At 47.2% G+C, this 22377-nt stretch overlaps 1 protein-coding gene across 1 annotated transcript in view; it reads right to left on the bottom strand.

Annotated features, from left to right (window-relative positions):
* Positions 1 to 13350: 13350 nt before the first annotated feature.
* LOC138447702 (volume-regulated anion channel subunit LRRC8D-like) overlaps positions 13351 to 22377 on the bottom strand; it is a 98509-nt gene continuing 89482 nt past the window's right edge. Inside the window, exon 2 of the mRNA XM_069603991.1 lies at positions 13351 to 19155. Within this exon, the coding sequence (XP_069460092.1) occupies positions 16664 to 19153 (2490 nt within the window). The 5' untranslated portion in view covers positions 19154 to 19155 and the 3' untranslated portion in view covers positions 13351 to 16663. The remainder of the gene's footprint in view (positions 19156 to 22377) is intronic.

The following is a 22377-nucleotide window of genomic DNA, read 5'->3' as shown; positions in this document are numbered from 1 at the left end:
CCTTTCTTTTTTCTTTACGTAAATCTCTGAGAGGGGGGGTGAACCAAGAGTTCAGATGAGAACGAGCTTTCTGTTTACGCAATTTTAGTGGTGCAATAGTATTGAGGGCTTTGAGGATAGCCTGGTTGTAAATATCCACTAAGACTGTGGGGTCTGAGTTGGTGGTCGGAGGCGTATGAAGTAGAGGGAGGAGGATGGGAAGATGTTTCTCAGCCGAGATGTCCTTCTTATTTCGGGTTTGAGTGGCAGGGGCTAGATTGGGTTTGCAGATTTGTGGGCTGGAGTTAATTGCGAAGGTTATTTTGTAGTGATCTGACCACAGTCATGGGGTCACAGAGATCACGTTGAGCTTGCAATTTAAGTCGGCAACCCAGGCAAGAGTGCAGCCTTTGATATGAGTGGGCACTTGGATGTGTTGGGAGAGGCCGAAGTCAGTTAGGGTGTTTAGGTCGTCGGTGGCTTTGGGGTCATTCATATCTTGGTGACCTAAATTAAAGCCACCAAGTGGGAGGATTTGCGAGTTGGGCTTGGTACTGGACGCAAGGATGGAGGATATATCGTCAATAAATGAGGTAGTGGGGCCAGGAGGCCTATTTATGAGATGCGCTGTAATGATTTTGTTAGGGGAGATGGGTAGCTTGAAGGATAGGAGTTCAGCAGATGGCTTCTGAATATTTGAGCGATGCTAATTTGTTTTGGTACACTCAGGTACACTACACTAACATCGTTTCTGGGCTGCACTCCAATGGTTTAGGATATTTTTCAATAATTATTTTTGTTTTGGTAAATAGTATCCAATGTTCTACTAAACAAAAATAAGGTCATGAAAGACTACAATGCTTCCAGCTAGACTGGATGTGAGGGAGATTGTAGACTGATGGGCTTAGAGATAAAACGACTTTGTGCGGCTAAAGATATAATGGGTTAGTGCTGTTCGAGATATAACAGCTTCATGCACTTCTGGGGAAGAGGGCTGAGTTCTGTTCGTGTTCCTGGACAAGGCCGGCTGGACGCAGAGCTATAGGACCCAGGAGACAGCTGGAACTACTCCTTCCATGATAGTCTATCGAGAGGGGAGGCCCATCCCGCCTTTTTTATGTCTGGACTATGAAGCCTATGGAATTGCATTTTTGGGCTCCAGAAGCTCAGGAGGGTTTTTTTTATTGGTGCTTTATGAGAAAACTTATTTTTGATGGAGCTGCAAAGGGAAGCATTCCTACCTATGGCAATCAGCTCACCACCTATGGAACTATTTTATTCAGATTTGGCCATTGTTTGCATCATGGTCGATTCCAATTGACACTAAAGGAGCTCATTACGAGTATGAGGAAAAAAGTGACCGTAACGGAATTACAGCCACGTTTCCCGCTCTGCCATACTATGAGCTCGGCCCTGGAGTGGGTGATTACCCACTTTCTGTGCAAAAAACCACAAAGAACTGCCAAATTCAGTGGAATTACCTCCAGCAGAATTACCACCGCAGTAATTCCACTGAATGCCCCCATGGAGGCCTATGAACTCCAAATTAATGGGAATTAAAATTACCACCACCACCACTTTTAATTCAGCGGTAAATCCAGCAGACCAAGTGGTGGTAATGGTAATTCCATTGGACGGTATTGTGGCAGATTTACCACTGGAATACCACCCAACTCATTATCCAGCCCAAAGCCTTTTAAGGCATTTTACCTTTTTTTCTGCTTTTTGCTCAGAAATGTGAGGCGGTCAACTTTGGAAACAGTTTTTAACTTCTGCCATTTTTTTTTAAATAAAACAGGTTAAATAAATGCCTCACTATACCTACCCTAACGTGGATTTCCCTGCCTATAGTAAACTAAAAGGAAAACACTCTAACCAAGAGATCTCCAACTCTCACACTAATACAACAATCAAAACTAAAAAAGTATAAGGAACAAGTTACTTACCTATAACTGTAGTTCTCCAGCATGGGTCTGGCATGGATTCAAATACTCATGAATATCCCCCGTTGTCAGGCTGGGAATCCTCGGTAAAGAAAAAAATCAGTTTCAGTTTTGTTTCTGAACTGTCTTTCTCCTAACAACCAATCGCTGGTCTCTGGGTCATACTGCCCCAGCCAATGACTGCCCTCTACCTAAGCCCCTCCTCTGTCAGCCATCTTCAGATTTGGTAGCACGTATAGTGGCAGTAGGACCAAGAGAAGAGCCGCAGAGGGGTAGGCGGGAGGGTTCGCATGTGTGAATGTAAATCCATGCCAGACGCATGCTGGAGAACAACAGTTACAGGTAAGTAACTTGTTCCTTCTCCAGCATGGGGTCTGACATGGATTCACATGCTCATGAATAAAGAATACATAGCAGTACACAAATGCACAACCACGGGATGTGGCAAGGCTCAACATTAAGCATCTCTTACCTCCTCAGCAGGCTCACCTTCAAGCGAACAGGTGCGCATCACTGTTTGGCCGACTCTGGACTCCTCCCTGGAATCCCGGTCGACGCAGTAAAATCTCATGAAGGTGTGCATCGACCTCCACGTAACAGCCCTGAGATGTCCAGCAGGGGAACACCAGACAGGAGCTCCGTAGTTGCAGCGATCGCTCTGGTCGAATGAGCGCTCGGACTACCAGGCAACGGTCGGTTTGCCAAACGGTGACAATGGGTGATGCAGAGAGCCACCTGGAAATGGGAGCCTTGGAGAGGGCCTTCCCTTGGTTCACAGGGCCAAAGTTCACAAACAGCTATGATGTCTTCCGAAAACTCTTTGTGCGGACCACGTAGAACTTCAACGCTCTAGCCACATCCAGAGAGAGCAAAGTTCTATCAGCTGGCAACAAAGGCGACGGGAAGAAAACAGGTAACACCAAGGGCTCGTTGAGATGGAAGTCTGACGGCACCTTGGTCATGAAGGAGGGGTGCGTCCGCAGTACTACCCTCGTTTTGTGAAAAGTTAAGTACGGAGGTTTACAGGAGAGGGCCTGGATCCCTCCCACTCGTGGTGCAGAGGTGATGGCCACAATAAACACGATCTTCCACAACAGGAATTTCAGCGGCGCCAAATTCATAGGCTCGAACGGGGGACCCATGAGCCTAGTCAGCACAACATTGAGCTCCCACGCTGGGGCTGGAGCCTTCACTGGCGGGAACGAGCTGAATATCCTTTCATGAACTCCTTGACCAGGCGGTGAGACCACAGCGAAGACCGCCCGAGAGTTCTGGTGTAGCGGGAGATAGCCGCCAGATGAATCTTGATGGAAGCGTGCGCCAGCCCCGCTTTGGCCAGCGACAGCAAGTACGGCAGCACCCGAGGGGCCATAATCCGTAGAGGGTGTATCTTCTGTGCACGGCACCAGACGGTGAACATCTTCCATTTATGTCTGTAGCACTTCAATGTGGACGAAGCCCCGGCCTTGGCAAGTATCTCCTTGCAGTCCGCCGGGATCTCGTATCCTCCAAACTCTAGTGCTGCAGGAGCCAGGCCTGCAAGTTCAGCGGCCCTGGGTCGTGATGCAGAATCGCACCTCCTTCACTGGCGAGCAGATCTGCATCCGTCGGCAGCCTGACTGGATGGGACGCTGAAGAGTCCAGAAGGTCCGGGTACCAGATTTGTCTCGGTCATGCTGGTGCGACGAGGATCATCCTGCACCAGGACCGTCTGAGTTGATTGATGAGTCACAGAAGCAACAGCAGAGGGAACGCATAGAGAAACAGGCCATCTCAGGGGAAAAAGAACGCATCCCCCATGCTCCCCGGCTGGGGAAACCTTCTGGTGAACCTCTGGCACTTGGTGTTTGTCGCTGTTGCAAATGGATCGATGTTGGGATTGCCCCATTCATCGGAACAGAAGATCCACTTGATCCTGCCGAAGCTCCAACTCGTAGCACGAGCGCAGCTCCCTGCTGAGGGGAGTCGGCGATTATGTTCTTCACTCCTGCCAGATGAAACGGGACAAGGAAAATCCCCTGGGCCACGGCCCAGAGCCATAGGTCCTGTGCCTCTCTGGAGAGTGTGCTGGGGATCTGGTGCCCCCTGCTTCCGGATGTAGAACATTGTGGTGATGTTGTCCGTGAAGGAAAGACTTGTGGGCCCAAAACACTGCTTGAAGCTCCAGAATGTTGATATGCAACGATTTCTCCTCCAGCCGCCACAGGCCTCTTGCGTGGAGATCTCCGATGTGTGCACCCCATCCTTCCAGGGAGGCGTCTTCGTGACTGTCTCCTGATGAGGTGGGGTCTGGTAGTCCATGCCCGCCGCCAGATGCGCGCAGACACCCCACCACTGTATTGCTCGACAGAACGTCTCGTTGAGAGAGATCTTGTCCTCAAAACTTCCTGATACCTGGATCCACCATGCGTCGAGGTACTCTTGCAGTGGCTGCATCCGAACAAGGTATATGCATGACCGACATCATGCCGAGAAGGGATTTGATGGACCTCACCCTTGCGATCTTCATAGTCAAAAGCCGTTGCATCTGGCCCAGGATGGCCGCCATCCTCTCCTCAGACGAAGATGCCAGGCACAACACTGCGTTGAGTCAGGACCCCAGGAACAGTGCGTCTTGTGAAAGCACCAAGCAAGACTTTGCATAGTTCACTGAGAACCCCAGTTCAGTCAGCAGGCGGACAGTTTCTGTCGTGTGAGCAACGGCGATCTCCCTCGATTTCGCTCGGATGAGCCAGTCGTCCAGGTAGGGGTAAACGTGGATCCCTCAGAGACACAGCCGCGCCGCCAGGCACTTGGCGAACACCCTTGGCGCCAACTTTAAACTGAAGGAAGGGCCTTGAACTGATAGTGCTGCCCTTGGAACTTGCGGTGCCTCTTGTGATGGGGATGTGAAAGTAAGCGTCCCCCAAGTCCAGCGTCAAAAGGAAGTCCCCTTCTTCCAGCTGTCCCAGCACGTGCTGAAGGGTGACCATCCGAAACTTCTGGGACCTGATGTACTTGTTTAAGCGGCAGAGGTCCAAGATGCGCCGCCACCCGCCCGTCTTCTTCTTGATGAGAAAGTACCGAGAGTACACTCCATGGCCCCGGAGCCTCTTTGGGGCAAGTGCTATCGTGCCCTTTTATCAGCATTGCCCACACCTTCAGCAGAAGCTTGGGTACGTGGTTTTCCTGCCTGGCCACGGGTGGTATACACAGACACTTCCGTAGGAATTCCAGAGTGTATCCATGGGCCAGCGCATCCAGCACCCAACGGTCGGTGGAAATGGTCTTCTACACGTCGACGAAGTTTGCCAGCCGGCCTCCCACCGGGGTGCGCGTGTGGGGGCCAGACGTCCCGGCCGGTTCAGTCCTGCTTCGCGTGGAGGCTCTGCCTTGGGAACCTTGGCAATGACGGCGACCTCCTCCGGGCTTGCTGCGGCCACTGTAGGCCTCATGGGTCGAAGAGTGGGACGGTCGACGGTAGGAAGACGTGAAGCCACCAAAACCTTTGGAGGAGCTCTGGGACTTTCCTCCAGAGGTCCGAAAGGACAGCCGTCGCTGCAAAGCATGCCCAAAGCACGCAGCGTCTCCGTATCTAACTTGATGGCCTGGAGAGACTCATCCACAGTCTTGCCAAACAAGTTATCTCCGTCGAAGGGCATGCCCAACACCTTGGACTGCACATCCTGGCAGAAGTTGGTGGCATTCAACCAGCCCCGCCAACGAAGGCAAACGCTGTTGCCCATCTGGTGGAATCCCAAGTCAGCGATGTCTGTGGCTACCGTGATGGCATGGTCCGACGCCACCTCCCCTTCCTGCAGAATCTCCAGCGCTTCCTCTCTCTTGTCGTCAGGCAGAAAGTCCAAGAGGGGAGCGATATTGAACCAGAGCTCCCTGTCGTAACGAGCCACAATGGCAAGGGCGTTGGCAGTCTCGATAGTCGTCACCGCCGTCGTCGTCCCATGGCATCCAGCTTCTTTCCCTCGCTGTCCGGGGGCGGAGGATGTCGCCGCAGACAAACCCGCAGACTTCTTCCTAGCCGCCGCCGAGACCAGCGAATCTGGGGAAGGCTGTGATCTCAAGCACTTGGGTGCAGAGTCCGGCACCCTGTACTTTTTCTCGTACCTGTCCCTCTTGGCCAGGGCCAAGGACGGGTTCTTCATGAGGGACAGTCCTTCGTCCCAAATGTCGTCCAACAATGGGATAGACAGCAAGGTCTTCCTCTTAACCTCCTGGCGCTGGTACACGAAGCCCTCCTTTTCCTCTGGTGTCAGCTGGAACAACTTCGAGGCCCGCGATATAATGGCGTGAAACGACCCAATCTCGTCGGGTGGCAGGGACGGAAGATCCACTCCACCGCCGTCGTCCGTACCCGTCGTCGCCGTATCTGGTTCCGTCTTGACCCTCGGGGAGGCGATGGATGGTAACAAGTTGGACGATGATCTCTCTTCCTCTTGTGCAGGGGTTCCCCCGACGGCCCAGGTGTCGTGGGGTCTCTCGCCGGCGACAGGGGCATCCTTGTCCGAATCTCTGAGCAGAGTGTGAAGCGCCTGAAGGATGTCCTTCGAGATGTCCGCCGGAGGCAGCATTGGCTGCTGCAGTGGTTGTAGTGGAAGAGACGGTGGCAGAGGCGTAGTGTCCTCCGGCTCCTGAACGCCCTGCTCCTCCTCGTCGGTGTCTCGGTCACTCTCTACATCTGCCTCATCAGGGTCCCTCCCGTAGGACCTGGCCTCGATGGATCTTTGCTCCAAGACGGTCTGGAGAACAGCAATCTCCTTGGAGGAGGAGATGTCTGTGGCCTGTAGGACTACCGCCCCCCCCCTTCTTCTCGATCAGGGGAGATGGTCTTGGGGAGATAACCGGCATCATCTTCACCAGTGTCTTCTCTACAGGCTGAAAAGACGATTCCCTCCTGGCCGGCAGGGAAACTCTCGCTTTTGGGCCCTTGTCCTGTGAATCCGTATCAACGGCCTTCATCAGGGACGCCACCACTCCTTTAATGGAAGTTTTCGCCGGGTGTATCTGGGCCTTAACGATCTTGGTCATGCTTGGGGCCTTCACCGTGGGGGGAGGGTCAGTGCCATGCTCCCCTTTGGCCTTCTCTGTTATAGCCGACTGGGACTTATCCAGAAGTTCACCCGGGTGCTCCGACTTCCTCTTCATTCGCCGAGCCGGACCGTTGGCTCAGGGTCAAAGGTGCTGGAGATGCTGCGCCCATCCTTGCCACAGGAGCCAGCACCAACGGCGCTCCCGGTGCCCGCAAACTCGCAGTGCTTTGTCTTCTGTTGGGCCCCCGTCGCCGGGGCGCCCTCAAAGGTCTTAGAAGGCCGCTCGGATTTCTTCTAGCAGCTAGGAGACTGGGACTCACCCGACTGGAGCCACTTGGTAAGCCGTTAGCGACGGTCCTTCATGGTGTGGGGAACCATGTCCTTGCAGAAAGCACAGGACTCCCCCCACGTGCGTCTGATCAGTGTGCAGGCAGTAGAGGCACAGGGAGTGCCCATCGTCAAGGAACATTTTCTGTAGGCCGCATCCAGGGCAAATCCTGAACAGAGGCGTCGAGTCTCCTATCTTCAGCCATGTCCTAGGCCTCCAAGAATCTTCTGGAATCCTCCAAAACGGTTACTCGACGAAAAGTCACCCTTGAGGGGCATAGAAAGTTTCGAAAAACGGCCCCCCCCCATCAGTCGGATAAAGGATCGATGGAGCGTGAGGCTCGATTGACTGAAAAAAATAAGAACAAACTCTCAAAAATAAATAAATAAATAAAAATCGCTAAAGCAGTAAAAGCTCGAGAGCTGTAGCACGAGGACTCCCAACACTTGAACGTGCGGTAAAAATCTGAAGATGGCTGCCAGAGGAGGGGCTTATGTAGATGGCAGTCATTGGCTGGGGGCAGTTTGACCCAGAGACCAGTGATTGGTCGTTAGGAGAAAGACAGTTCAGAAACAAAACTGAAACTGATGTTTCCTTACCGAGGATTCCCAGCCTGACGACAGGGAACATTCATGAGCATGTGAATCCATGCCAGACCCCATGCTGGAGAATATAGCAACTTAATTCAACAAATGTATACACCATATAACCCGTGGCACAGTATAATCAATGTCTCTTGCCATGGACTGGGCAAACTCCTCTTCCCAGACCCAAACAAGGATTTTCTTCACAGTTCAAAGGAAAATCAAGGAAGTCCAGCTTTAACACAAAGTTCTGTTGTTTCAATTAAGTAACTTGTCAAAGACAAAAGCTCTCAATCCTCTTGGAATAAAAACTCTCCAAAATTATCTTAAAAGAAAATGTCATAAGTTCTCACTCTTCCTGGAATAAGAACTCCTTCAGATCTTTGACAACAACAAATTATTTGGTCACAATGGTCTGCTTTAGCTTTGACAACAATTAGTTTGGTCTGACTGGCTTGCTTAAAGAATGAATTGTAACTTTTTCTCAATCAGCTTTCACAAATCTTCTCCCAAATGTCACAACTTAATATCTTGCTTTCCAATAGTACCACTCTTCAGCACGTGATTCTTCTCCTACTCGGCATAACCTTTCACCAGGTTTCTTCGGGGCAATCCCCTCTTGCCCTACGAGTCTACTCGCCCATCTACCAAAACAAATAAGCGCTTCAATGGTAACTTCCACAGAAGAAGAACAACAACTTCAAATGGACTTCTTTATCAAAAGCAGATTAACAGCTTTCAGGGAATAGAACATTCACATTGATCCTCATCAGGACCTCTCTACAAAAGATGCTCATCTGGCTCTGGATAACCACCTCCTGAAGGGCAGCCTGTTTGCCACCTTTCTTTCCCTTCTGCATCAATACTGAAAATAATGGTCAGGATCAAGTTTTTTCCTGCTTCTATTTTGGCTTTAGCATTGTAAATCTACATCAACCACAATGTTAGGTATTCACGAACCTGAATGCAAACCTTTATAACATTGGGGCTTCTCACTATTCCGCTCTTGTGTTTGGCAACCTTTATTGGTCTGATATTGCCATTTTCTCATGGTCTCTTGGCTTGGGTATTGGTGGTGTGCCTGGGGTTCTAGTACGACCTCCCCACCAGTTTGCTTGTGTTTGCCCAAACTCACACTTTCATTCCTGGACCCAGTTTGGTTTACTATCAGCTGCTTTTTTAAGTCTGCAGCAGTTCACAGCTTTCCTTTGGAAAGGTGCAATGGTTCGGTATTCGCAAGATTTATTAGCTTGCATTCCGTAAGTTTGTAACAGTTCGGTATTCGTGATGCTTGTTAGTGGTCTTTGTAAGTTAACAACACTTCAGCATTTGTAATGTTGCTTATACTGCCTTTCACCGGGTCGAAGGTGAACCTGCTTGAGCTGAACATGTGGCCTGCACCGGAGCGTCTTGTGTCACTTGCGTGGCTTAGACTCACCAGGTAAATCGCTTCCTCTCCACATTCGCAGGACTGCTGCAACCACGGCTTCTCCCAACTCGGTGGCCCTTCTCGCTTCAGTCGCTGCCACCACTGCTACGTTGGTTTGGAGTCACTGACTTTTTTTCCACTCTGTGCTGCTTTATCAACTGTGTCTTTCTCCCGTTAAACTCCAATCAATCGCACGCTCCTGAGTTTTTCTCACGGACATGAAAATCACTGGCCAGCGTTGCATTGACGAGCGTCCCTCTGGATACACAGGGTTGAGGTCAGGGTCTCCATGACCTGCCTCTCAGACGCCCTTGGGTCAGGAGCAAGTCCCAAGGGAAAAAGCACTTTTGCCACCGCCAACATCTGGAAGCAGGGTGCCTCGCACTGGCTCCTTGGAGGGACTGCCCCCTAGCCACGCTGCAGCCCGTTCTTACCACTGGGCCACCATCTCGGCCTGCCGTTCTCCTCCAGGCTTCGGGCCCTGCTGTTCTCTGTTCCTCTGGTCCTGACAACATCCCCAGCTGGCTCTTGCTTCTGTGAAAAACCACACCTTTTATAGCTGAACAAACAGTCAAGTGGAGTCAGGTGCGAGTGATCACTATTAAATGCCGGACCCTGCCTGACTATTAGTGGGGCAACTTGAGTACTTTTTATAGTAGGTTTCCCTTACTTTCCCCATGTTGTTTCTGTGGGTAATCTTCACTGATCTTCGTTGCATCTTCCTCGTCTCAGTATTTGTTGGAAATGGGGAGTGGGAGATAGGGTGTGATTGACGATAAGCCATGAAAGCGGAAGGAGAGGATGTGAAGTGTAATGGGATTGGAGATTAGATTAAGCTCCTGTTACCTCTTTAGGGAGTTGAAATTGAGTATAGGAAAATCTTCTAATCTTGTCTTTACTTAAGGGAATGGTTGCCACCTTCCTTATGTCTGCAGGTTGATTATAAAAACAGGGCTCTTGATGGTAACTTAGACAGGTGGAAGATGAATGGATTTCAACAAAATAACTTCCTCTTTGTTTCATTTGGGTCTTCTTCCTTCCCCCTCTTGGGCAACTGACTGCTTTCTTTCTCCCTCTCAGGTCATAACTGACAGGATGGGAATCAAAAGCCACGACACCTGGATAAGAGTTGTGGGAATCACCATATCCAATTAAAGAGTCCATAACTTCCTCTTCCACCTCTATTGTCCGGTCAGAATGCCACGTCTCGCCTGGGTTATTCCCACTAAGACAACCCCGGACTCCCCTACCCAGGGGATCCTCCCTCGCTCGTCCACCCTCAGGGTTGGGATCCAGGAGCGATGGCCCTCCCCAGGCCACCTGAATAGAGGACTCTCAGGGTATGGATGGGAGACCACCCCTAGGTTTCTCACAATGTGAAGCCATGTGGGAGGTTAAACCTATGATAAAGACCTCTCCCTCGGTCTATGAAGGCTATTAGCACATAGTGCTGAAAGCAACAAGAGATTTGCAGTTGTGCTGGTGAAGTAAAACCTGTTACGTTAATAAACCATATTTACTAAGTTGTCTTAGTGAGGTATGCACTTCAATTGTAAACTAGAACCGTTTTAGTATGAGCTTGCTTTCAGCACAATGTAAATGTGAACAGTTTTTCTTTACAAAAGTGAAAGCGTTGCCATGTTTTACCATGTAGTTTGTTCTGTTAAATTAGGCTGGAGTATCCTGTTGAAAGAAATCTGGCTGGGAACTTCCACTGCTGCTTCTTGAATGCAAAAAAAATGGTTTGTTCTGTTTCCTTGGCTGCTTGTAAAGTCAGAATCTCTGGAATGCAGTCAATACCAGTAGTTATTGACATCATGCTGGACATTCCGATTGGCAGAGAGGAGGCAAATAGTGGCCTACATGTGCCAATTAGCTTTATAAGACAGGTAAGAAGCAACAGCCCCTTGTGTTTGTTTAGTTTTTCACCGAGTGGTTATTTGCGAACTCGTTCACAGATCTTTGCACTACATAATAGTCATTTTCAATGAATGTTTGGCGTTCTTACCTGTGGAGAAGGAAGGAAGCAGGCAAGCTTTCCAACTGATTAAACAATCATTGATTTTCAGGAGGATCTGGGTTTGCATTACAGCTATGGCCAATAATTGAGGGAATGTTCCATGATGGGCCTCATCATGAGTGTACAGTATTAGAAGTGATATTTCTGCCAAACTCTATTACCGTTACCGCCAGTAGCAATGTGAAATCTCTGCCTGGTTACGGGGTTGCTCTCCACTTCATTCGACAGTGGCCATGTTACCACAACAGTAATGCCGCTGCAATTATTCCCAACACTTTGAGTGGACGTAATACCGCCACTTAAGCAGCCATGTTTATCTTTATGGGTTTCCAAACCCATAATCAGGCGGAGTGTTTAAACAGGCTGTATTTCGAAATGCCACCTGTTTCACTGCTACCACTAGGCACATAACAAGGACCTATATTTTAGTTGATTTTATGTAAGGGAAATGATGCATGCATTTACCTTGGAGATGTATATGGGTACATGGGCTCTGAGCTAAAAAAGCGGTGCATTTTAAGATGCTGGGTGGAAGCTCATCCCATAGAGAGATTTGGTCCATTCTAACTCCAAAGAATCCCATAGAGCGATTTGGTCCATTCTAAGTCCAAAGAACGGGAACCATTCATGTAAAATAAAAGCCACTGCACTCAGGGAATGGGGAGCGCGTGTGCTGGTGTAAGCACAGGCTTTCCTGGTACTTTGATGCTCTGCCTGGAAAAGGCAGATGTTTGTTCTGCACTTGCAATGTATTTTTGTACAATAAATGTGCCAATTTCCTTTAACATCAATAGGACTTCTCGGATTTCTTTTCTCCATCCCACCTTAAAAGTACTAAGGAGGATATGTGACCCCACGTGTGGCTTTAATTCCATATCTGCAATGAGGCATGCTGTAGCATGCTGGATAGCCATCAGCAGGCCTTGAGTGAACATGTACGAGACGGATGGGTCAGAATAAAGCCATACACTTGTGATTTTACAACTGCAAAGTAGTGTAAATTTTTGCTTTCTTGAGAAATCTCAGCAGTGCTTCCAATGTAATCTCTGGGCGAAGCAGGTATGTTTCATTGGGTGCAGCCTACTCTCTTGCCTGTCCACATTCATGTCCTCCACTAGAGCAACTATAGAGGAAATATAAACAGCTGCAGTGGTTTTACGCACTTCAATTCACAGAAGAAAAGGAGAAAAAGTAATTGGAATTAGCAGAGACCTGGCCTTCTGCATGATCTTTACTTCTCCACTACACGCATTCCATAATCTGGCAATACTTTTAAGAACACATTTACAGTTCCTTGATCATTTGAGCAAACTAAGTACGGATACATTGTGGCATACTGTGTGTCTGTATTAAATTATGGTTTTGTTGTCAAAAGGTCTGTAATCGCTCTTCCTCTACTGTGGCCCAAGCGCACAGTCACTTTCAACATAATGCACAGCCTGTGGTCTCTTTCTACAGTACCAAACAACAAAAGAGGAACTCCGGGATACCCCTGCAACGCAGTGTTTGTAGACCTGACCCTACCCCAGGCTCAATATACGACCACATGGTCAGGTAAAATCAGGTAGAATTGGATGTTAGGCACATAGAACTTTCTGACCAAGAGTCCTTAGAAAGTTCTACCTGCCCAACATCCAAAAAAGGTAATTTGATATGGTATTTAGAAAAGACATTTCTATGATTAGGGTTGTTACAGTCACTGAAGCACTTTATAGCAAGGTTGCTGTTTGCACATGAATACGTACTTTGTACGTGTGATGTTTTATATGTGATGATATTTTGTCAATTTTTAGAATACTCAATAAAGGATTATATGAACGCCAGGGGACCAATCCGGTGGTGATAGTGCGCGGTACAAAAATCCTTTAACATTAACATAGTAAATGACTATGGGTGTGTGAGATGTGAGAGACTATCGCTGCAGTCTTACTCATTTTACCAGACATATTCTTTTTCAGTGTTCGTTCTACAGTACAATCATAGGATGACTCCATTTTATGACTCAGCGCCAGACCATATACTCTTTGCCATAACCGGATATTCATTTCATCATCACCATGAGATTTTTAATGGAATGTTCATCTTTTTTCTAAAAAGCAAAGAACAGTCACTCTATATTTACATAAGAAGAGAGACATTTAAAAAAGACTCAATAGGAATATTTGTACATTAATACTAATACAAAAGTTAAATCATTGAACATTTACAAAAGCATTTACAACCTGCTACATATTTCGGTGTCCATAGCGATACAGCTCTGTGATAAACCTACATTACTGTTGGGTACCTAGACTATTTCCTACTCCATTTCCACCTGTAACAGGTAGCATTTCAAGTCCAGCTGTTTCATCAATAAGCTGAATCCTCCCCCCCCCCCCCCCCCGATGTTGTTCCGATTCGTTTTTGACATTCTCTCCCGATCCAAGTGTAATCTGGGCACAATGAGTAAATAGTGTTCAAAAGTTAAGATAAGATGCTGGTCCCATCGTGAACCCACAATATTACATTTGGAAATAGCTTATGCAGCAAACCCACACTACCCTCCTGCTGACCCGAAGATACTCAATTTTGTGATTGTATTTTACCAATTGCCTCAGTTAAGGTCCAATGGGATAGAGCCATCGAAACGGTGCAGTACTTTGTTTTCCAGCGCCCTATGTATGCAGATATTCATGAGGACAACGTATAACCATGCCTTGCAAATAGAGGTACACGATCCCAGTTTGTAGCAGAGGAACTATGTAAAATGGCAAGCAGTAATGATCTTATAATCTCTGTTTTAAGTTCTCTCGACAAAGCATGGTGGATTGAGAGAAATTCCACAGCTATTTTAGTTAGAGATGTGCCATTGTTTTTAAGGACCAATATTTTATGGCTATTATCTTAACCTATTTATTATTAATTGTTATGATTATACCATTGTTTTTTTTATTTGGTAGGGGATGATATTGGTGTAATTTGAATGTTTTTACTTTTATGGTTTTTACAGAAATAAAGTTGAATTGAAAGCTTTTAGATTTCCCTGACCTCGCTCTACTTGCTCCTCAAGGTGCATCGAGCGATCTTAGAATATGAAGTTAAGTTGATGTAGGCAGCTGCGGTACAATAATAAACATATTCCAAACACTATTGAATCTTGTGGGTTCCATTTCTCCATTTCATGACATTTGGATGTATTCAAGATCAACTTAAAACTGGCAGTTTAAAAATACTAAAAGATTGAGCCACAGTCCTGAGGATGCCTAATGTGCACTAAACTTGAGCGGACTCGCACAATCACAACATAATATACGTTGATGATAGAAGCGTATACATGATCAACTCTTGAATGCACGTTTGTCATGAAATACAGAAACCACATTGACAACATTCAATATATCAAATGTGCAACTGACCCCAGGAAATGTCCTTGCCTAAATTTTCCATTTTTCATTCAATAGTCCAAGCAGTTCATGTTGGCAGGATGTTTACATGCAAGCAGCTCTGTGCATCAGAGTGCTAGAGATTATTTGACAGGGCTCGTTCGTTTGCTGGTCGGAAGTTTTAGGTAGCCCATGCATGGAAACAAGAGGCTACAGAACTTAATATTAGGTTTCATTGACCTTGCCAACTGGAATCATAGTATAGTGCCTAAAATGCCCAGTGCTAGAATACCCAGTATACAATTTCTGCATTCATCCAAAATATGACTCTGAATAACGGTAGCCTTGGTCCTACTATTCTCTCAATCCTGCTGACCCTTAGGTCAAAATGGATTAGTGCACCAGGTATCAATGCTTACAATCAGCACCAACTCCCTCCTCCCCCCAGTGTCTGCTGCTGGTTTGTGCACCTCGTTGTTTATGGGAAACCACTATGTTGATGATCAGAAATTGACATGTTGATCATCACCAGGGGAGTGTTCTGAGAGATGGTATATCCTCGCTATATTTAGCTCTGTTACCAGGTCCCAAGGATGTGGGCAGAAATACACACTTAAGTAGCTACATATAATTGAACCTAAAGTTCACATATTTCCATGGCAGAACATGGATACGCAAAGGTAATGGAGGGATCCAATGATTTACGGGGTGCAGGATATTCTTAGGAGAAAGGGGGTGGTATGGTGAAGGACAACACTAGAAAAGAGGTGTCACAATGTGCGCTGTCTTATTAAAAGGAAGGGATGGGTTGAGGATATAGATGGTTACGGTTACATCAGCATGGCCATGGTGTGAGATATTTGTGACAGTAAGGGAGTGGGTTCTGGAAGGACAGTGCTGGGCAAGAAAGGCTATGGTGGGCAGGAAATTTCTGCGAGTAGGGGAATGGGTTCTGGAAGGACAGTATTTGATGACGGGGTAGTGGCATGCAATGTCTTTGAAGGTGGACAGGGGATATGGCGTGGAAGCCAATGTTGGATCCGAACCAACCCAGGATACAAGGTATTCGTAAAAGAAGTTGCAGGGCCCAGAGTTGTAGGGGGCCCTATCTTTGTGCAGGGAGGAGGGTGCGGGATGTGGAAGGGCAACGCTGCAGCAGAGAAGTCATTGGGTGCAAGGACAATGGGAGAGTGGTGTCATGATTTTCAATGCTGATCTTGGAGTTTCAAGGTGGGCAATGACAGTGAGAGGAGGATGGTTACAGGATGCATAATCAGTCTGGGAGGCAAGGTGCCCAGGACCCAAGGCAGTGGCTGGCCTCCAAGGATGCATGACCACTGCTGGCCGTGAAGGTTTAAGGCAAAGAGAACTGAACTGGGTCAAAGAGGATTGGGGGTTGATATGTGAGAAAATAGTCTTGGGGGGGGGCATAGAATTAAAGTGCAAGGGCAACTTTGGTCAGTGGATGCAGGGCAAAGATGCAGGTGTGCAGCAATTGAAAATGACTTATATTGGCAGGGGCTGCAGCACCTTTTTAGACGATTTGAGGGATTTAGGGAATAAAAAGGTCAATGTTGAAGAAAGGATTGGAAGATGGCTCAATTTAGTTCCCAAAGACGACCCTTCAAAGCTTTACGCATTACATTTTTAACCCTACAATAACAATGATACACATTGTCCCCAACACAAGTTTGAAGCTTTGAAGGGCAGTAAATAACATCCCTTATTATTCTACATTGATGGAATTTAATTGTATGGACATTGGAAGGTGCAATGGGTTTTACATAGCTCTCAGCATTTTTTTGTTAGTCTATTATTTATAAAATGCAAAATACCTATTGCCAAGCAGCTTCAAAGGTGCAAACACCCACTGAGCCCATAATCTGTATATAATGCATTTTTCATTTCCCTTTAAGTCTTGTTGGAATAAGCACCTGCATCTGACCCCGTAAATAACCACACAATAATGGAGGTGCATTGCGAGTCATTCTTCACAGGGAGGCAAAGGTGTCGGACTCCACCAGACCCTCTCTGACATATGATGGCAAGGTGGCCAAGAGGTCATCCTCCACAGTCAGACCACTCTTCTTCAGCATGGGGCAGGCGCCCATCTCTGATGGCAGTGTTTCCAGAACATTCCCTTTCAGATCAAGGCTGGTGAGATGAACCAACTCCCCAATCTCTGCCGAGAGAGAAGTCAACTTGTTTCTCCCCACGTTCAAGGTTTTCAGCCTGATGCATTTGAAAAGTTGGCTGGGAAGAGCCTCAACCTTGTTCCCGCTCACAGAGAAGAACTGTAGAAGCCCGAGCTGGCCAATTTCTTCTGGAATGACCCGAATAGAGTTGTTGCTGAGGTCCAGGTGCCTCAGTTTAACAAGGGAAAACAAGGCAGTTGGCACATATTCCAAGTTATTGTCGCACATAAAGAGGTGCTCCAGGTTTTTCACCACCTCAATGGAGGTCGGGATGGAAGAGATGGCATTGTGCCAGAGTTTCAAGCAGGTCAAACGACGAAGGTGCTGGAAGCTTGTCATTTCCTCAATAACCTGGATGCCATTGAACTTCAGGTCTAGCTTCTGAAGATTGGTTAAGCTATAGACAGCCGAAGGGATCTTCTCCAGCTCACAGTTATGGAGCTCCAGCTCAGAAAGGTTGGTCATTTTCTTTAGGTTGTTCAAAATAACCAGTTTTGTCCCATCATTCTGGATGACCAGTTTGGAGAGGTGGCTGGCCAATTCCACCACAGCAGATGGGACCTTATTCAAGTTGCTCTTGATGGTTAGCACCTTAAGGTTTTTCAGCTCCTTAAGTGATTCCAATGAAATGACTTTGTTGTTGGCAGAGCTCAGGTTGCCGGAAAGGTGAAGTTCAACAAGGTTCTTCAGGGAATACACCCAAAGAGGAATTTCATTGATGTCTGTAAACTTGATGTGTAGAACTTTGAGGTGGTCTCTCAAGAAGATGAAGGCAATGTGCTCCACCTTTGCAGGGCAGTGGTAGAGGTAGAGCTCAGTCAGGCAGCTCATCTTTGATATTTTGGCGGGCAGTTTGACATCAGAGATGAGCTCCAGCTTAAGGACTTCCAAGTCCATCATCTCAAAGACAGCCTTGGGCAGCCCAGAGAGCATGAAGAGCTGCAGTTCGAGCTTGCCGCTAGAGTTCTTGCTTATGTGCTGCCTCAGCTTCTCATAAGTCCACTCATGATTGAGGTTCAACTCCAGTAGCTTATTCTCACTCACTGCTGAGAGGAATATGGCAAATCTCTTCGAGTACAGCTGGTCGTACTGATCAGCCATGTGCAATAGGAAGGCAAAATCATTCTTAACGTCTGGGATGTCACTGAAGTTGCTCTCCTCGCGAACTTTCTCAAAGGAATATTCCTTCAAAGACTTCTTGAAAATCCAGAACAAAGTGTAGATACCCACTAGTCCATAAACACAAACTAAGCATATATAGGCTATCAGCAACTTCTGGAGTATAAATGCCAGGTTGTGTGTGCAGTAAAACATGGAATAGCCAGTTAGGCCTCTTATGTTGGGCTTGCAGATGTGCCTAAAGTGGATAGAGCCCACAAAGCTTGAGGTGTACCCCAAAATGATAAGAAACTTGACAACCTTGAAGATTGTTTGCGCTAGATACACCCTGTAAATGAGATCTGCATCTTCGGTGTGCGTTCGGAATTTGCGGATTTTTTCAAAGAGTGCCTTGGCCTGTTCTCCATCCTTTTTGTCCAGGATAGTCGATGAGATCTCTGAAACCTCAAAGGGAATATCTCCCCTGTAGGAACATGGAGAGGAGACATTGTCAGCTGTCCGCCCTTCGTAGGCTCTCGAAGTGCAGGATTTGAGGCGTCCTGGGTCCTCCTCCGAGTGCTGGCAAGCTGTCTCTGAAAGTGCCTTTGAGGTCCATGGGGACTCAAAGCATTTCTTCAGGATGGAGAGGAAGTGTTCAATTTTGGAAGAGGTCTTGGGATACTTGAACCAGAAGTTGCTACTGATCAGAAGGATGAGAGAATGCATTAAGGCAAGGTAAGGAGAGTATTTCGAGTACCAAGGCAGTGCTTTCTGGTAGCAGACGTGGCTGATGTAGATGTACTGTTGGTAGTCGAGGTTGGTTGGATGGCCGCCGCGTGCTGTTGTACTTCTGGAGTTGGGAGGGAGATCTGGATCACTTCCAGCCCCTATTCTGGAGCTGGTCTCAGTTGGCAAATTTGAGGTGGCAGTTCGAGACTCTGTAGTGGTTAACAATGTGGGCAGCGGTACAGTAGATGACTCTGAAGACATTTCCACTGTCCTGTTCACGTCCTCATCCATGGGCAGGCAGACCACCTGGTCTTTCGAGATCATGAGAGTCCCCGAGAAGAAAGACACCATAAGCATCAGGATGACCAGATAATCCATTAGGACATCCCACCAGGGCTTCAGAGTTTTAAAGGTGGTTTGGTTGTCGTTCAGGGTGACGACTTCAGTGATGGTGAACATTTCTAAAGGATAAGGGGAGAAAAATAAATACATCAGTTGAAGCAGTCATTTTAAAACCAACAATTTCAATTCATGCTAAAGGGGCAGGAACAGTAAGGACGGGCATCTGGCCAGCTGTAACCTAGGCAGGCAAGAGGAGTCCTGGAGAGGCCAATGACTCCAAAGGAGAGGCATAATGAGAGGCCTGAAGAGGGGGATGGGTGGATGGCAATACCAATGGAAAGGGGGGGGAAGAAGTAGATTAAGGCTACAGAGGAAGGGGGCAGTACAAGGAGGCCTGACAAGGTGGGATGGTGATTTCTCCACAGCGGAAGGGAGACGGTGCCTTTAAAGACTTAGGACTCTGGAGAAAAGCTGGACATCCAGAGAGGTGATACAGGTTGATGAAAATTAGGCCTGCAGAGAAAGTGAAATGGGACAATGATTACAGACTGCAGGAGAAATAATATCTTCAGACTGAGCAGGCTGGTAATGACGAAGAATCGACAGTAGTGACAGTCGAGGACTCTGCAACGTCACTAAAGTCAAAAAGACATCTGGAGATAAAAGCCTTTAGAGAAGCTGAGTTGAGAATGTCAAAGAGCCGCAAAGGATGACAAGAAAGGACGAGGCCTGTAGAGGGAGAGCTTTCTGGAAATGTCGAATTGGGAGCTCAAGGAGAATGCAATGGCATTCTACGATAGGCCATGAGCAAGTATGTTCTGCATACTCTGCCATCTCTAAGTGGGAATTGGGTAACTGGGCATGAAAGTCACTAGTAATATTGCGCAAGCCAGGTTCAATTTTACATTGATTAGAAATTTCAGACAGAACAATGTATACAGAACGTTTGTAGTGCATTGCTGTAGTAGCACTGCCACTCTGATATACTACTACAAGGTCAACCATCTTGAAGGCGATTTCCTGAGAACTAGTAAAAGGTTTATTAATATTTTATATTGCAAAACCTTCCTAGAGGTTAATAATCGCCCAAAGCCTCAAAACCCAGATGGCGAGTCCAGCCTCAGCAAGTTTTGGGCAAGTTCTCCTGCCAAGTAAGACAAATCAATTTGCTCAAGAGAGGAAAACTCAGGTCCTAAAAAGGCCTTACTGCCCACCATTGGTAGCCTTGCAAGGTACCTCCTCTTTATATCGTGAGTGGTGTAATTAAATAACTAAAAATGTGGATGCAGACTCTAGATTGGGTACCATCCCATAGAACAGGCCATTTTTGCCATGTTCGTTCTCATAGAGGGGAGCCCATGACATTTTTTGATTTAATAACTATGCACCATTGAACCACACTCGTCAGAATATGAATGAATAATGACATTTTCCGCTAGGAGACCTGGATGAAGTCCATGCCTGGCTCCCCATGGATCCAGTTCATGAATTGCACATTCCTCTGTGGCCTTTATCAAGTTCATGTACAGTCTTATCATGTGACAGTCTCACATCATGGCGTGGTGCTATTATGGGAAGCTGCATGGCACTTTTCTCCAGGCCCATGCCATGGAAGCAGAGGAAGCAGATTGGACGGTCAAGCTAAGCTTTTCCCCATTCCAGGTGGAGGATTGAACATACCCCCCACCCCTCCTTGGATGCCAATCCTTTGTAGAAGGGCCAGAAGTCACTCGAAAGTCTAACCAAAACCCACTACTGCTATTTGTGATGAAGAGGGCTAAGACATTCAAGCGAGTAACTGCTTTTATTAAGACATCAGTATATTCTTCTTCCTCTCCTCCAACTGTTTTTCTCCATGCTCTGTCTCTCACACTCTAGAACCCTGCACAAGCTGCATTCTCTAATAAACAGGCTATATCAGGGGTAAACGTCCCGGCAGCCCGTGTTAACGGCAGAGCAATGCAGTAAACAAGGGGCGTTTAAAAAAAAAAAGGAAGCCTTTGTGGGGACATCACATGATCGCAGGAGCGTGGTCTCGCGAGATCTCTGCATAACGATATCTCGCGAACCCGCGCTCCGCAAGAGAACGTTCCCGCGAGTGTTGGCGAAGCGCCAGACCAAGCGGTCCACCCACAGCACTGCTCCTGATAAGGAGCCATCAAACTGAGGCCCTGAAGAGCCTGATGACCCAGCTTCCAGGGCATAAGCCCAAAGCCACAGGAGGCCACTTGGGGGTCCTGGAAGCTTGCAGCATGCCATCCTTGTGCACATCTAGCCCCAGTGAAGTAACAGAGTCCCTGAACTGAACTGTGAGTAATTCCCCTGCCTGCACGAGGACAAGTTTATGTTCACCTGTTTGTCTTGTAATAAAGACAGTTAGAACCCACTGAAGCATCCTGTCGTCCGTAAAGGCCACAACAGTCTTTTCAGTCATTGAACGGGATGCTGTGTGTGTCCCGTTCAATTGATGAAAATCTTTAAGATGGCCACCATGGTTGAAGACAGAGCTCCGTACGAACTCCCTCTTCTATCTCCATGGCGGCCAAAAAAGTGAAGCTGCTTCAGCGGCAGGGGGTGGGGAGGAGGTATGCTGCAGGTAAGTGGGTTGGGGTTTGGGATTAAAAGAAAAAAGGGAACGGAGGTTGGGGGGGGGTGAAGGGCTGGAGGCGACTTGGAACGCAGGCTAGATCGGAAGTATCAGCCCACGTTTCTAGCCTTCTAATTGGTCGTTCCCGTGCACCGGCTGCTAATGTAGACTGAACTGTTGGGTGGCTTTTCCTCAGTAACATGGATGTTGGATTCAGGAAGACCACTATAGTATTGTGTAGGGCTATCCCCTCAAATTAGGCCAAACTCTCACTGGTAAACATGATGCAGCAGCAAGGCTTTGCTCTTCAGAGAAGCATAGACAGGTGTAAAGTACAGATTGCACACAAAAGGAGCCAAATCAAAGATTGCCCACTCACAAGTCTTTAGTGAGTGTATATATAGTATTTATTCAACAATAATAATGCACATTAAGTCAAGATTAACTATAAGGCAGCTATCATATATTACATAGCTTAGCCTTGCATGTTATGCATTGTAACACCATTATTTTCTGTTATATATGAAATTGTGCCATTTGCTCTACAAAATGATATCATTACAGTTTAAAGTGATAGAGGAAAGAGTGGGTAGCCATGTATTAAGACTTAGCAAATATAAAGTACACACCAAGAGGTCTGATTATATCTTTATTTTTGGAATTTTTTTTTAAGAAGTCCAGTCTTACCTCCTGAACCAAAATTCACCATGAAAATCAGGTACGTTAATAGTCACAGTGACCTGTAGGACTTTAA

Source organism: Ambystoma mexicanum, chromosome 3q (genome assembly GCF_040938575.1).
Source record: "Ambystoma mexicanum isolate Mex_15411 chromosome 3q, UKY_AmexF1_1, whole genome shotgun sequence".
NCBI classification, from domain to species: Eukaryota; Metazoa; Chordata; class Amphibia; order Caudata; family Ambystomatidae; genus Ambystoma; species Ambystoma mexicanum.
The sequence above is the reverse complement of the archived record's forward strand: the minus strand, read 5'-3'. Positions and strand labels throughout refer to the sequence as shown.